We start from the raw sequence: 16,313 nt of genomic DNA, 5'->3' as shown, positions 1-16,313 counted from the left end.
CAGTGCAATAATATTGTACACACTCCATGGTTTTCAAGGCGTGAACAGTACACCTTGAACCGTCAACATTATTGTACACATTATTTTATCTAGGTCGGGTGGGGGACAAAGTGCAACCTAAGTAAAATAACAACGTATCTCTCCAGTTATTTTTGTGTTACGATTGTCCTTTTAGATACGGGGGACCTTTTTTTATTGTTTTTTGCGAATTAGATATAGGACCTTTTTATCAGCAAGCATATATTTATTTAATCAAATTATAGCTGTCACTGTGATCAGTTTCACAAGCTGCATGTTTATATATAGGATTCAACTAATAACACATCTTGCACAGTAGTACTATCACCATCATATTCATTGCTCAAACATGAAAGGACAAAAAGCAACTCACTTATGGCTGCTAATTCTTTTCTTTGTAATGGCATTTACGATTAAGGTTAGTCATAGTGATGACAATGCTAATGTCGCTTCTCTAACTCGTCGAAACTCAGTGGATTCTCTTCCTGAAGCCAATGTGGTTGATAAGGATGCGCCAAAAATTAACAAAAGTGGTAGTTCTAACAATGTTGTGGTGAACAAGGGCAAACGTAATGGCCGCGGATATTGGGGTGGCGGTAGTGGACGTGGAGGTAGTTATGGTGGTGGAGGTGGAGGCGGAGGAGGAGGAGGCAGTAATAACGGTGGCGGATACGGAGGAGGTGGAGGGTGGGGATGGGGAGGAGGAGGAGGGGGATGGTGGGGGTGGGGATGCAGGAAGCAAAAGAAATATAATGGTAATCATCACGCGCACAAGAATAAGGGACAGGAATATGTAATGGGGGAGTTTGCACAATGCATGGGAATAGGAAGGTGTAAATGGAGGAGACTGGATTGTCCTCTTCATTGTGGTGGTGATTGTTTCTATGACTGTAAACATATGTGCAAGGCTCACTGTCGTCGCTAGCTAGCAACATCTCCTTTGTTATTCTGCCTTGTTTTATTTGTTTTTGTGTGTTGCAATTTCGTTGTTTCTTTTGTTTGAGATTAGAGAGAAAAATGTGTGGACTTATCTGACTTTAGTGATTTGTTTAACTAGCTAAAAAGTATGGTCTCAGTTTCATGATGAGACTTTTAGTAGTGCTGGTTTTGTATTAGCGTTGTCTTGATTTCTACTTGATTCAACTTTTTATTGTAATGTCACGTGGTTTCTTTCTCGTAATTTTACGTGGTGTTACTGAATTTCAGAAATTAAAAAAAAATGAAAATAGTTAAAAAAAATTCTCTCGCAAGAAACAAATATAAAGATAATTTCTTTCTTAATTTTTAACCTTCTTTTCTTTCTCTCCAAAAAAATCATTATGCAACAAGTGGCGAAAATATATCCTTGAAAAATATTTCTGGAACACAGTGTAATGTATCGCAATGAAGCGAAAAGGAAGCTACTAATATTTACGATTTCAATCCATAATCTATACACTATATTATAATAGCCGCAATAGAGATAATTTGGTTCAACGGTTTAGTTCAACGATAATTCCCTAATTTTGATTATTACAAAAATAGATAAATAGTGTTATATATCTAATAAACTACTAAATTATTAAACTACTACTAAATATAATATAGTATACTTATCCTACTAAACTACGAATACAACTTATCATATTATTAAAACATATAAATAATAGTGTTACATATTTACTAAATTACTAAATTGTTAAACTACTAGAAATAGTCTATTTATTCTACTAAATTACGACCACATGTTATTTTATTATTTTTATTAAAAAATTATAATTATTATATATTTGTATAAATATTTTAAAAATATAATATAACTTGATAAATAAAAATTTAAAATATTAATGGAAACTCGTGCATAGCACGGGATTTATGCTAATATTTACTAATACCGTTTTATATTATGTAACCGGGTTTTTTTAAAAAGACACGCACTTCAGTTACATAATTTAGTTGTCGTCGATAATATAATCACATGTTCGTTTTTTGGGAAATAGAACATAGGTCGTAGTATTTTAATTTTCAGATTTAGTTATTATCCGAAAACTAAAATTCTTTCTTAATTTCCGAGAAGAAAGCATACTGAAAAATGAACTAACCCAGCTCTATATAAAATCCCAAATGGACAACTCAATATGGCGTTAGTGGGACAAAGATCGATCAGATTTCCTTCAAAAGGGTGACCCAGAAGCGAAGTATTCATCAACCAAGAAAAATAATGTGTAACAAATGATCATGTAGAGAGATGAAAAGAGGACACAAGCAAGTTGCAGGCAACTGAATTATATATATCTTTGTCTTCAAGCAAAACCAAGAACGTATACGCAATGTAACTACAAGCTACTTCACTTACTTTACCCACATTATATGGAAACCAATTTAAAGATTAAAGTGTATGTATCACCTTTGAATGATTGAAATATTACACCTGATCCTTTCCTCTTATGTAATTTGCCTTTTTGGGCTATAAATATCATATTTATCATGCTGCTTTTCAAGCTGACTCGTGAATGTGCAGTACTAAATGGAGTTTTGGTTTCGTAACTTTTGTTTTTGTCTGTTGCTTGCATGCTTTCAACAAGCATCAAATGCTACACCAGAGGATTTAGAAGAACAAATAATCGGTTCGAAACGAAGCAACTGCGATTTCTACAGGGGGAGTTGGGTTTATGATGAATCGTATCCTTTATATGACACCTCAATCTGTCCTTTCATTGACAAACAATTCGATTGCCAGAAAAATGGACGGCCTGACAAATCGTATCTCAAGTACAAATGGAAGCCAACTTCTTGTGACTTGCCAAGGTACTCTCCAGTCTCTACTCGTTCGGTAGTGTTTAGCGGAATGGAAATAAGGTTTTAATACATTTTTATATTAAAATTTTATTCTCATTCCCGTTAAACGAGTTATAATCTCCTGATTCAGACGTACAAATGTGAGGGAGATGTTATTAATTACGAAAGGGCCGGTACTCGAGCGGTATGACACTTGAATGCTTATAAGTTGGTGTATGCAGATTTAATGGGAAGGATATGTTGAAGAGATATAAAGGGAAGAAGATAATGTTTGTAGGGGACTCTCTAAGCGTAAATCAATGGCAGTCATTGACATGCATGCTGCATGCTGCAGTTCCTAAATCAAAATACAGTATTCTCAAAACTGGAGACTCCCTCTCCACGTTTTTACTCAAGGTATTCAATCCCACTTCCTTTTTGCGTTTTATTCATTGTTAAGGTTTCATTCTCTTGCGTATGCGTTACTGACTTACATGCCCTATTTGCAGTTTTGTAGTATTATTTTGTTAGCTAGTGCTCCTTGCTTGCACGCCTACCTAGTTGTTGATAACTGAGAATCGTAGCCTTTTTCCCCTTGAGAAATATGGACACTAATATTATCTACATTTAGTACTGCAGTTAATATTATCTACATTTAGTACTAATAAGAAAATCAAATAATTGCAGTTAACCTAATAAACTAACTTTCATAAAATAGTGACATCAAATGTTTATCATGAAGTTTTTGCCTAGCTAGCTATGTCATGAATAGCAATGGATGATGTACCTGAAGATTAAGTTGTGGTGATTTTTGTATGACTTGCAGGATTATTCAATTTCAATAATGTTGTACCGCACTCCATTTTTAGTGGATATTGTAAGAGATGAGAAATTAGGCAGAGTTCTGAAGCTCGACTCTATTCGAAGTGGTGATGCATGGAAAGTAGCTGACATGCTCATCTTCAATACATGGCACTGGTGGCTTCACACCGGCGCCAAGCAATCGTACGTTTCAGAGAATTATCATATTCCTTTGTAAATTTATCATTTTTTACTTTAAAATGACTCTATATCAACGCACGTATGTTTCTACTGATACAAAAATTAGCTAATCATTAAGATGTCGAATATTATTAAATATGGTTATGTTCACAGGTGGGATTATATACAGTTAGGAGACAAAATATTTAAAGATATGGATCGGGTAGCTGCTTTCAATGAAGGACTTAAGACATGGTCAAATTGGGCAGACACTAACATTAATCCAGCCGCAACTAAGGTCTTTTTCCAGGGCATTTCCCCAACTCACTACAAGTAAGCCATTACATTTACCTCTTGATTTAAAATAAAAATCTAAAAACTAATGAATTTTCAATTAAGGTTCTGAGATGTTACAGAAAAATGCATGATTGCAAACAATTGATTTGTAATGTGTAGTGGAAAAGAGTGGAACGGATCCAGATCATCGAATTGTAAAGGAGAAACTCAACCAGTAAATGGATCGATATATCCAGGCAAATCAGAACCGGGGGTTGCAGTGGTGAAGCAAGTGTTAAGTAATATGTCGACGACAGTAGGCTTGCTGGATGTCACCACACTTTCGCAGTTGAGAAAAGATGGACATCCTTCGGTTTATGGAGTTGATGGTATTCAGGGAAATGATTGTAGCCATTGGTGTCTTGCTGGTGTGCCTGACACTTGGAACCAAATCTTGTATGCAACTCTCGTTGCTCAACATTCTCATTCACTTAAATAATTCATGTAAATCCAAAAAGTGGTATCCAGTTTAACAAATATAATGTAATGATGTACATCTTATTTGATCTTTAAGTATATATACTGTGTGAAATTGAGTTTTGAACTGCATGAGTAACTTTTGCTTCATGTTTAGATACGTCTTTACTCATAAAACTGAACTGCGTACATGTTATCCTTACCGGATCATAGTATCACCATACCGGAAGAAATGCCGGATGTGTTTCTGAATATGTTTGTTAGACTTTGTTTGCAAAGTTGAATTCCGTGTAAATCACTGCCCATCCAGCCTGTATAATTAACTAACCAATGACTTGAAGGCGCATTTCAGCACTTGTCTAGTTGTATAATAGTCCTCTTCCCTTCCAGTATATTCGTATATGTAATAACAAACAAAAATCAACTCTCGCAACCTAACTGTGATTCATTTCTCTCTGTTTGCATGCCTAGCTAAATGGAATACATGAGTTATACAGCTTATGCATTGCTTTTGTGCTTCCATGTGATAATTTTATCGATAGCATGCCAAGGCTTCAGCAGACAGCCGCATAATCTTAGCAGCTGTAATCTCTACCGGGGAAACTGGGTATTTGATTACACATATCCTCTATACAATTCAGCGGGTTGTCCCTTCATCGATAAACAGTTCGACTGCCAGAAAAATGGAAGACCGGACAAGTTGTATCTCAAGTACAGATGGAGGCCAACTAATTGTGATTTGCCAAGGTATGTAATTAATTAAATTACACGGCAAGATTTACACAGAAGAAGATAAAACACTTTCTGCCCTCTAAATATATAGCTAATCCCTATTTATATACATTAAATGAAAGGATTAACCCTTAAATGAAAGGATAGGAGTTTTTTGTAATTTGTAACTGAGAAACTAACACATGAGCACAATAGAGTACCAGTGTACGTAGTTAAAACTTCGAAATTGTTTTAATTATAGCCAGCTTAATGGGATGATGCATATGTCCCATGTCCTAGTTACTGTAAGTATAAGGGTTGCTGCAGCACCTGTTGATAGATAAATTTCAATGAAAACTTTGGATACAACGCGCATTTATATTATCACATAAGAATTGAACAACAACTAAAATGTTCGGAGTTGCAGATTTAATGGAGAAGATTTCTTAAGGAGATATAGGGGAAAGAGAATAATGTTTGTAGGGGACTCCATAAGCAAAAACCAGTGGCAGTCTCTCACTTGCATGCTGCATGTTTCAGTGCCCTCATCAAACTTCACTCTTCATAAAAAAAGACACAGATCTACCTTCACAATTCCGGTAACTTAATTTCTTCATCCCTAACATTACTATCATCTCATATCATTACTACTACAAATCTCATAATACAAATGTATGAAATTGCAGGACTACTCGATTTCATTAATATTATCACGTAATAATTTTCTAGTGGACATCGTGAAAGATGAGAAGCTGGGAAGAATATTAAAGCTAGACTCTATTAAAGAAGGGAAGGCCTGGAAAGGGGTTGACATGTTAATCTTCAATACCTGGCACTGGTGGCTTCATAAAGGCAGACATAAACCGTATGTTAACTAAGGCTTTTTTTGTTATCAGACGCATCTATTTAGAACAAAGACTATAATTGAACAAGTAGTGCTACATAGTTTGTTCCCAGTTTATTTTGCTAAAAAAAAAGACCTTTGGTGGTAGATGGGACTATATTCAAGAAGGAGATAAGTTATACAAAGACATGGATCGTTTAGCTGCATTTAGAAAGGGACTTGAAACATGGTCAAACTGGGTAGATTATAATGTTGATCCTTCCATCACCCAGGTCTTTTTTCAGGGCATCTCTCCCACCCATTACCAGTAAGTCTTTTCACTAATAATATTTACGTGTACGTTTCACATTTCCTAACAACTCCTATTACCATCAATTGCCCAAATGGTATGTACATATGTAGTGGAAAAGATTGGAAAGAACCAAAATCGACATGCAAAGGACAAACCAGGCCATTGGGTGGTTCAGTGTATCCTGGAGGATCGATGCCAGCCGTGGAAGTGGTTCATGAAGTACTGAGTAATATGATAACGGCAGTCAGTTTGCTGGACGTGACAACACTATCACAGTTGAGGCCAGATGCGCATCCTTCACACTATGGCAATAGGCAAAAGAAAAATGATTGTAGCCATTGGTGCCTTGCTGGTACTCCTGATACTTGGAATCAAATTATGTATGCAATTCTCGTCTCAGGTGAAACTTTGAAAGTATAAATATATGGGTTCCGGAAACTATATACTAAGGAATACTATACATCCCACAAGTTTTATATTATTCAGAATGTCTACCTTAGCCTTCCAAAAGACCAATCCCCATAGCTAATTGATCTTCAAAAGACGCCTTCTCTTTTTCCCTAATAAACAAGAAATGTTAGCATGATCCTGGAGGCTTACATATGAATACACTTTCATAAAATACTCACTCACTCATCTGTACTGTGAGAATTCAGAAATTCCTATACAAGACTTGGTGAGTCACAATAAAAGGATTACGGGTCTCCGTATAGTCCGTTTGGCTGCCACTTACCGAATCGTGTCTTATCAATAGTCCGTAGAATAGATAGGAAACTTAATGAAGATCCGGAAAGTGGCAATCAAATATTATAAAGAGCAATACTTGACTTTCCTTGACAGCTCTAGCTGCTGATAGTTTTTCATGCTCTGTTAGAGCAAAATAAACCACAAAAATATCTTACGCTTGATAGTTACTACATTGTGATAATAACTACATACTGGCAATGAGGAATATGCATCCATGTCCAAACTAGAAGTTTATGTGGCCAGAATTTTCCTTTGCACGAACTTGGCTATAGTCAATGCCAAGCTTCCAAGAACTTAATCAGGGGCAACGACAACATACCCATATCTTCTCCGTCTTTACCTGGGCCATACCTAATGAGTAACCATGTCCTATTTATAAATATCCTGGAATAAAAAGGAGTAGAAGTACTTGTAGAAGAGTTGAAACCAAATTAAATGAGCGAAAATTATCATAAATGTTTTAGCTGGGAAACAAGTAACAACGTCATAATTTCATATTGCAGTTGAGTGAAGAATAGCTTGCACAAGAAGCTTAAGTCCATAATCGACTGAAAAAACTGTACGGCCATTTTCAGGGGATAAAGTAGCGTCTATATCTGGTATAGAAACTTAAGACAAAGGTAGACAAACCAATCAGAGAAGCACATTTATTTAGTGGACATCATTGTTAAAAAGGAAACAATTACGAATAGAAAGCAGCAGAGTCAGAAAAAAGAAGTCACGGTTTATGAGAAAATGTGGTCACATGGAATAATATAAGTTTTGATGTGGAAACTTATGAGGCCAGTTTTATACCCAAGGGGAACGTTAACCTTCACAATGAAGAAGAGTGAGAACTAGACCCAGTACACTGGAAAACTGCAATCTTACTAATCTGTTGTTAACATAAAATTGCATAGACTCTAGTCATGGTATCTGGACTAGGGAGAGAAAGGAGCCTGTGCAGTGTGCACATTAAACATTTCTTTGTTGTCTACAACAGAAGACTAGAAGGTTAAAATTAAGACCCTTATTGAAAGCTAGCAAGGCATTATATTTGAGATCTCATTCATCCACTAAAGTAAATTCCATCAACAGTCGTGAAAAAGTAAGACTATATATCTACAAATCATATGGGCCAATTAGAATCTGAACAATCACTGAAGCGGTATTCAATTAGGAATATGAACAATTTACCACAAAGGAAGGGAATGAATACCAAGTATTTCTCTACTATATACGCAAAAAGATAATATAAACTTTGAAAAATATGAAGAGACTAAAGCAATTATCTGCACCTTTTGCTTTCTGCACCCATGTATTATTTTGGGCATTACCACATCTAGTAGGGTGCAGCTGCTCTAATAATTGGATGGACATTAAAGAAAAATCCGCAGGAATAATATTTTGAGGCTTCAACTGAGCCAATCATGGTCAGATGCTATGGATTTAGATGGCCTGAAACAGCAGCTTCCTCAAGCAATAGCTGAAAACAAGGACACTTGTAAAGAAAATTACAAAAAAAACAAGTTTATAACAAGATCAATAATATTAATCTGTAGGAACTTATAACTAGACCTCTCATGTTACAGTCATGCGCACCATTTTCATGAATAAGTAAAATATGTATGATTTAATATTGCCGGCAAAAGATACAAGTATACAACAGACATTAACCATGACACCATTCAGAATATGTTGTGACCAGTCTCCAGTGGAGTAATTTGGAATATGTAACCAAATAAATTGATACCTCAGAGGTACAAATGACTATATATGGTATTCTGAGTCTCCATATGAGATTTATGGCTCCAAATGTGAACACTTAAAAGGTAAAAATTGACTACTTTTGCATCCACCAAATGTGATTTATGAGTCTCGATGATGGGTAAGACACTATGTTTCTTAAACTCTCAATATGGCTGCACTGATGACATAAGTAATAATGTTGGGTAATATTTGAATTCTAGTGGAATTTATTTATTTATTTGGAAAACATTCTACTGGATTTTAGTAGCATGAGTTTCTATAATAAAAAAATTAGCAAAAAATTAATATTTAAAATAACAGAAATGAATATTACAAATCTTGCATTAATTTTTAAAAAATGAAAAATTACCTGAAAACTAACACTGTGTTCATGGAGCATTTTCTTCGCTGTTTCTGCAGGTATTTCAGAAGTTTATGAACTAGAAGTAGCAGTTCGATAATAAAGACTAAAAAAATCTTAGATCAAACTTAAAGATAGTAAAATCATTCAGTCAAATCGTCTAACTGTGCTACAATCATATGTATACACACACATAGATAATCAAGTTTGTATAAGTGAATAGAGTCTCGAAATTGACACCTTATAGATGATGAATTACAACTTCAAATCATAACGAATTGTGGCAATCCTAGGCAATTGAGATATATTTATATTTACTGCTGTAGGAAAGAGTCTTGACTAATTAGGTTACTTATCTGGCACTAATCTTGTGTATCTGTTTTACGTTTAACATATATATAACATGCATTCTACTTGTATTAGGACATTAAAAAGATTGTACTGATTTAAAAATATAGTTTTATTATTTTCATTCCAACAAAACACGGCCTAGAAATCTTACATGCTGGTAATCCTTTTGTTATCACAATTGTTCTCTTCTTTCCATGATCGATTACTGCAATACAATCTTCAGTAGAAAGATAAACCCGATCCACCTGAAAAATAGAAAAGAAGTTAACTTCTGAGGCAAAGCCTTCATCTGCATGGCGGTAGATTCAAGTTTTTAAAAAATTGACATGATATCATTCCACTTGAAGCTGCCCCATAAGTAATCTATCTTCACAATTGTCACGTAAAACAACGGATATAACTCGAAGTAAAAAAGAAATGATAGTTAATGCGACTTTACGTCAGTCAAAACAAGTTTTTCCATATTGGGCAGGTAAAAGAAAGATGTTTAGTTAGGGCTTAGAGACACTAGCATATATCTCATCTACCTTAAAGGTTTCTATCTCATTATCTGAAAGTGCTTTACGTTTTTATTAGGAGATTTATACTGCACATATTTTACTCCACTGATCTTAGTTGTTCATTAAGCTTTTGCATCCCTTATTTCCAAAAAGAGCGTCACAAATTGGGAGATGATGACAGCTATGCTCATTTATTGTGCACTATTTAAGTAAGAAACTGAGTACTAGGAAACCTGCACATAAGAATGTATACCTCAGATTCAAAAGTTATTGCATCTCCTTGTTCAGTGAAGCGTTTTTTATCAGACGGGCTGTGAAACGGCCAAGCAGATGTGGGAGAAGATTGTCTAGACAATCCAATGTTTCCAAACCTTCTATCTTCACTTCACTGTAAAGCACATGCATTTCGGTCAGTCCAGGTAGCAGAAACAAAAGAAGAGCTAAATACTGTATATTTCACTCTGGCACACCTTCATAGTATCAAGGAATCTAATCAACCAACAAGATCGCAAAGTCTACATTCTTTATCCTTTATTATTATGTTGCAAATGATCAAAATAACAGTGAAAAGAGGGAAGTGTCTAAATGGCACATCTGAAAAGTCTCCAAGTGTCACTTATCTAAAACATAACGCACACATGTGTTTCAACTATTATTCAAATGTGTTGTGCATGTACTAAAATGTGGCAGTAAATTAAATGCGTCATTTATGATCATTTTTCTCTCATATTGTGTTCATAAAAGGCAAATCTTTATTTCACCTCCTTAAAACAATGAAATGCTTTCAAAATAACATTGAAGCAGCGTTCAGCATAAGCCTCCTCTACTTTCAAGTAAGTAATATATTCCCTTAAAAACTGACACTGAGAGGGAGTTGAAAATGTAGCATTGTACTCACTAGCACCATTCTGGTGAGCTGCAAAAGACTACTAAATGACATGCATACATAGCACGAAAACAGTAAACCATTTACCAAATAGCAGAGGTTTCAATAGGTACTTAGATGTCACTGCCAACTTAGCCAGGTATTGTTTCTATGATCTTTGTTTTACACTTTACATCAACAGAAACAAAGATGATTCTTGCCACAACACATTACAACCAGTGACAGAGTATCTATGTTCAAAAATGTCAGTGCATGCCAGATATCTGAAACAGACAAATTTGTATGGTAGCCAAATGAGAAACTAAATGGCTTGCAATGTTCCTGATGCGCGATATCATGTTGAGATTCCCGCAAGATGAAAGAGAAACCCTGAGTCGAAGCTCATAACTTTGGAAGACAAAGAAAGAAAGCTATGTCAACAAATTCATATTAATATATGTGGATTTCAAATAACAAGACTGCAACATGCAAATAATGATAATTGGTGTATACCTTGGGAAAACAAACAGAGATTCCTCCTCGCTTTTCATTATAAGGCCTAGGAATCTTCAGAAAACATTTAGGAATCTATATAAGATTACGCCCGGTATTGTATATTAAGCAGCATAACTTGATTACTCTATCACTCGCTCAACAAATACATAAGTGTCAGGAAGCAAGTCCTGGACTGTTTTTAAGACTGTTTTTGGTGTTTTCTGGATATAACAGCTAGATTAAGCAGTAAAACAGATATTAGAGACTAGAAATAGCACAGAGGAATTTAGATCTCAGAATTGAAGAGAGAAGAGAAATCAGTTAGAAACTTGCAGAGAAAGCAATGGTTTCTAGAGAGAGAGGGATTGGTGGAATCATATTCCTTTTCATATATTCAAACCATAAACTAAAATGTAACAACCTTAGTCTTATATATAGTCCTCATACCAGTACAGACATTTTTAAACACATAAGGACTAAAGTACCCTTAGTATGCTGATACTAATATTACTCACTATTACTAGTAATATTATCCGGCCTAAGTGCTAATCCTGACGATAAGCCACATTTTGAACTTACAACTATTCTCCGCCCTATTGTTTCCAGTTTCTAAAGTACCTTCATTGGTCATTATGTAGTGCACCACAACCCAGAATTTATATTCTTAAGAAATTTCTACCATGGATCACTTACAGAGAGATATTTCAAGGAGCAAGTTCTCGTTAAAAGCACTTATACAGCAAGCCAAAAAACAACTTAAGGCTACAGCCTAATTAACTACATAGATTGCAATTACCAGCAAGAAAGTCTGCACATTATACACCTCAATGCCAAGGGGGGCACAAGAGGCAGTAGTAGTGAAAGAAAGTCTACACATTATTCACTTTAATTGTAGTGCCACACGACAGGGAGAAGTGGTGTTTGTTTTGAGAACCATAATGGTGGAAAAGTTTCAATGATATTTGTCATCCAAAGTTAGATGGATCAAATTTGTTTGCCTAAACTCTTGATCGGAACATCAAATAATAATGGGTATTATTCTCTTAAAAGATTTTTTATGTGCGTTCTGTGTTTTAACGGAAGGAAACAGTGATTCATGTGTTTGTGTAATGAGAAATATAATTTTTTTGCGATGCTGGTTTATTGTGTTGGAAATCCGATTGCATCTTTTCAGTCGAATCCGAAACATCACAAAAATGTAAGCAGCAGTGGAGCTCTCCGAGGTTGGTAAGATACTGAGGTTCATAGAAAGAGAAGAAATAGAGGAGCATGTCACATCTAATAATTATTTTTTGTCCACAACAGAAGACTAGAAGGTTAAAATGAAGACCCTGATTAGAAGTTAGCAAGACATTCGATTTAAGACCTCACTCATCCACTAAGGAAAATTTCATCAACAGTTGTGGACAAATAAGACTATATATCTACAAATCATATGGGCCAATTAGGAATTTGAACAATTACTTGAGCCAAAAGTATTCAATCGGGAATATGAACAATTACCGAAAAGGTAAGAAAGGAATACCAAGTACTTCTTTACTACATACGCGAAAAGATAATGAATAGGGGCTTTAGAAAGAAATTAAAGGGACTAGAGTAATTATCTTTAGATTTTGCTTTCTGCACCATTTGGCACAAATACAAGGACACGACATTTTTGAATTCAAATTCATTGAATATAATAAGTGTATTTGGGGATTCAGATACGGAGCTAATAGATAAAAAGAATGCGGAAGTTTGGGGGCTATGGATTGAGCTAAATGACTCTTAAGCTCTTAAATTATTAAATATTATTGATTAATATTTTACTAGTGACAATTTTATTAGGTTATATATGCTCCTTATCATGTTTCAATGTTCTATTTTCCTGTAATATTATCCTTATTGACATTTTAATTGACATATTTATTGCCAAGTATTATTTATAACAAAAATGAATGTGGACGGTATCCACTGTAGACTTCTTCATATACCACACACAAATCTAGAGATCTACTTTGGGTGGTTGACTCTATTGTCTTCCATTCCCCCTCGATCTTTCCCCATCCCTCCATCATCTACCCACATCTGCAAACATATAAAAAGTCACCTTCGAAGCACCGGTAGATCTGCAATTATTACTGGAGGGATGCTTTTTACGGAAAACTTCGAATATTTTTGGCGAGCTACAATTTATTTTCCAGAAACGACAAAGGATTCGCTTTCAAGACCATGAATCTGGCACGGATTCCGCGCCGACACAGGTACCGCCTCTTGAATAGCCGAGTCGGAGCAACACAGCCAACAATGGGTATGAACCCTTATTAAAGGATTAAAAGAGGCTCAATCGATCATCAATCTTCATCCAAAATAATGCAGTACAAACATATACTCGCTCTCAACAAAAATCAAATTGTAAACTGAAAATTACTGTTAATTAAAAGAATTTGATTACCTACTCTCAATTTACTTATACTTTTTTGATTTTGCTGGTGATTAGATTTAAGTTTCCATTCTAGAGCTTTCGTTTTAGGACTTTCATTTAGGTATACATCTCTAACTGGTCTAACTGATTACGGCTTCAATTTAAGGCTTTCAATTTAGGAATTTTTTTATTAATTTTGCATTTAAATGTTTGGATTTTCATTTTGGTTTTATTGGTTATATTGATATTTGCTTGTTTATGATTACATGGTATGAGATTCAAATTCTGAAAATTTAAATATAAACAGGATCTATACATGGTATGGTATATTTGTGTTTTACTATTCTGAAATGACTTTCTTCCATGTAGTCATAGGTTTAGCATTTAAGGGCGAGTGTATCCTGTGATTCTACCTTTTGAAGATAAGAAAGTTACTGGAAAGGTTTGTTTAATAATCCATGTTGACTTCTAGCCTGTATAGCATTAAAGATATATGGCCCTCTATAGTATTAATATTTCCATTCTTTATGAAGTCTTGAACATTTAGATATAATCTTCAGATTACTTACTTCCATGTGTTGATATGATATAATTCACATATGTTTCCATAGCTTAACCATTGTAAAAATTCACATAACTCGTCGGTTTAATAACTGAATCTTAAAAAGCAATAATGTTTTTCATATGCATATCGTCACTACATACTAATCTGTAATTTGTAATTTTATTAGAAATTTCAAGTTGCCTCACTTTCTGATAGGGATTATAAGAAAATAAAATGAAAGAAATAATTTATTAACTAAATTCGTGAAAATCCTATTTTCTGCAAAATTACAATGTATCTGTGTATTGCAATTTGTTATATGAAGTAATTACTGTGTGGTCGACATGCTTGCTGCTTTATCCTCACTGTTGCTTCTTGTTTATGTTTGAACTAGTCAAAAAGTGAACTAATAATAAACATGCAGATTCGTTTTACAAAAACAAAGTTGTAGCCAGTGTCTTACTTACCAAAGCCTGTTGCAGACGTGCATTCTCATCTTTTAAGACGTGCAGTTCCGCTTCCAGATCACGAGTATGAGCCTATCCAATCTGAATATATGAAAACAAACTTTAGAAACAGACTTGGTGTGGCCCTTCCCAATTTCAAGACCATGGTTTTAATCTGACATTTTTACAGTCATACTTATTTTTTGTGAATATTTCTTCTTAAACAGAAATTAAGTATAACACAATTATTTTTTTTCTGCAACCACGTAACAAAGCACTAAGTATCACTTTGCATCTTCCATATTATTCCTTCACGATAAAATCATTTCACTGTAAATAGACCATAAATGCCTCCTTGCCATTGAATAAAGTCAAGTATTAACATTAAATTTCAAAGTATAAGGGTTTCTGGCTGAAAATTTAGATAGTTCAACTGGATCACTTAATAAAGAAAAACCAAAAATGAATGTGGATGGTATCCACTCTTAAGTAGAGAGGTAGTCTACTTCTATTCTCTTTTGGAATTAGGTTTCTCAAGCTCGATCCCAAATTACTAATTTCCTCCAAAACCGCAATGGTTATTTACTCTCTTTCTCTTATAATAGATTCTAATGGAGTTTAATAGCATAAGTTTCTATAACAAATAATCCTTATTAAAGGATTAGTGAGGCTCAATCGATGATTAATCCTCATCCCAAATAATCCGGTACAATTGAAATATTATACATGAGGAATTAAGTGGATTTGATCCTTATATAATGGTTAAGTAGAAAGATCCCCTAATTCTATTCTATTTTGAAATTAAGTTTCTCATGCTCCATCCCAAATTACATAAACTCCAATGTCCTCCAATAGATTCTACTGGATTTTGGTAGCATGAGTTTCTATAATAAAAATAAAAACAAAAAAATCATTATATTTATTTAAAAACAACACAACAAAAATAAATATTATAAACCTTGCATTAATTTAACAACAAAATGAAGAATTACCTGGAAACTATAGGTGGACGGAGGAGGATTCATGGAGCACTTTCTTCATTGTTTCTGTAAGTATTAGTTCGATTCACAATTAAAAAAAATCACATCCAAAATCATATGTATATACACCACACATAAATAGTGAAGATTGCATAATTGAATAGAGTCCCGAAATTGAAACCTTATAAATTATAATCGGGCGATTGAGAGATTGAATACAAAGAGAGAACCCTCGATTTCATCACCAAAGAGAAAAACTATAATCTTACAGATATAATGTAACACCCCCTTCTTAAAATAGAAGGGAAATATTACTTAAAATCCAAAACCTGCAAACAGAGCACTAATATATTTCTAACAATAATTAAACAGTCTAAAATCTCAAAAAAAAAAATATTAAATCTTCAAAATATCTAAACCAAAAATATAAATGCTGAAATCTCTAATAAGAAATTAAGTCTAAATAATGATAGAAGTCTGAAATCCTAAAAACGAAATAAAGGGTAGCTCTCCATCACACAGCCCCAAAAGTCCCC

At 34.3% G+C, this 16,313-nt stretch overlaps 3 protein-coding genes and 1 long non-coding RNA gene across 12 annotated transcripts; 3 read left to right on the top strand and 1 right to left on the bottom strand.

The window, feature by feature from the left end:
* The first annotated feature begins 288 nt into the window (after positions 1-288).
* LOC141706286 (uncharacterized) lies at positions 289-1,212 on the top strand. Its single transcript, XM_074509084.1, has one exon. It carries the CDS (start codon positions 368-370, stop codon positions 941-943), a length of 576 nt encoding a protein of 191 aa, XP_074365185.1. The 5' UTR covers positions 289-367; the 3' UTR covers positions 944-1,212.
* A 1,199-nt stretch (positions 1,213-2,411) lies between these two features.
* Positions 2,412-4,641, top strand: LOC141708457 (protein trichome birefringence-like 37). The gene is made up of 5 exons (XM_074512102.1): positions 2,412-2,805; positions 3,018-3,192; positions 3,602-3,780; positions 3,931-4,089; positions 4,213-4,641. The coding sequence occupies exons 1-5, from the start codon at positions 2,525-2,527 to the stop codon at positions 4,529-4,531; spliced, it is 1,113 nt and encodes a 370-aa protein (XP_074368203.1). The 5' UTR covers positions 2,412-2,524; the 3' UTR covers positions 4,532-4,641.
* A 213-nt stretch (positions 4,642-4,854) lies between these two features.
* On the top strand, positions 4,855-6,837 carry LOC141708458 (protein trichome birefringence-like 38). Its single transcript, XM_074512103.1, has 5 exons — positions 4,855-5,256; positions 5,648-5,819; positions 5,907-6,085; positions 6,213-6,371; positions 6,467-6,837. The coding sequence occupies exons 1-5, from the start codon at positions 4,985-4,987 to the stop codon at positions 6,774-6,776; spliced, it is 1,092 nt and encodes a 363-aa protein (XP_074368204.1). The 5' UTR covers positions 4,855-4,984; the 3' UTR covers positions 6,777-6,837.
* LOC141708459 (uncharacterized) lies at positions 6,781-16,087 on the bottom strand. Of its 9 annotated transcripts, none has more exons than XR_012569491.1 (9): positions 15,959-16,087; positions 15,790-15,843; positions 14,819-14,899; positions 10,297-11,475; positions 9,695-9,788; positions 9,202-9,245; positions 8,381-8,568; positions 7,296-7,454; positions 6,789-6,916 (listed from the first exon to the last, which is right to left on the bottom strand). It is a non-coding gene; the product is annotated as an uncharacterized LOC141708459 (long non-coding RNA). The 9 variants fall into 9 exon arrangements; XR_012569489.1 differs by having other exon boundaries at positions 6,820-6,916; positions 6,986-7,454; XR_012569493.1 differs by lacking the exon at positions 7,296-7,454 and having other exon boundaries at positions 6,781-6,916.
* Positions 16,088-16,313: the final 226 nt, after the last annotated feature.

Source organism: Apium graveolens, chromosome 2, assembly GCF_009905375.1.
Source record: "Apium graveolens cultivar Ventura chromosome 2, ASM990537v1, whole genome shotgun sequence".
NCBI classification, from domain to species: domain Eukaryota; kingdom Viridiplantae; phylum Streptophyta; class Magnoliopsida; order Apiales; family Apiaceae; genus Apium; species Apium graveolens.
This window is presented reverse-complemented; position numbering and strand designations above follow the sequence as displayed.

What these genes read in the sequence shown, in the direction of transcription:
- LOC141706286 (XM_074509084.1), top strand. Translation starts at nt 368, where the DNA reads ATGAAAGGACAAAAAGCAACTCACTTATGGCTGCTAATTCTTTTCTTT.
- LOC141708457 (XM_074512102.1), top strand. Translation starts at nt 2,525, where the DNA reads ATGGAGTTTTGGTTTCGTAACTTTTGTTTTTGTCTGTTGCTTGCATGC. An exon ending in TCTCCACGTTTTTACTCAAG is followed by an intron (nt 3,193 to 3,601) that starts GTATTCAATCCC and finishes TATGACTTGCAG; the next exon opens with GATTATTCAATTTCAATAAT. An exon ending in ATTTCCCCAACTCACTACAA is followed by an intron (nt 4,090 to 4,212) that starts GTAAGCCATTAC and finishes TGTAATGTGTAG; the next exon opens with TGGAAAAGAGTGGAACGGAT.
- LOC141708458 (XM_074512103.1), top strand. Translation starts at nt 4,985, where the DNA reads ATGGAATACATGAGTTATACAGCTTATGCATTGCTTTTGTGCTTCCAT. An exon ending in ACTAATTGTGATTTGCCAAG is followed by an intron (nt 5,257 to 5,647) that starts GTATGTAATTAA and finishes TCGGAGTTGCAG; the next exon opens with ATTTAATGGAGAAGATTTCT. An exon ending in ATCTCTCCCACCCATTACCA is followed by an intron (nt 6,372 to 6,466) that starts GTAAGTCTTTTC and finishes GTACATATGTAG; the next exon opens with TGGAAAAGATTGGAAAGAAC.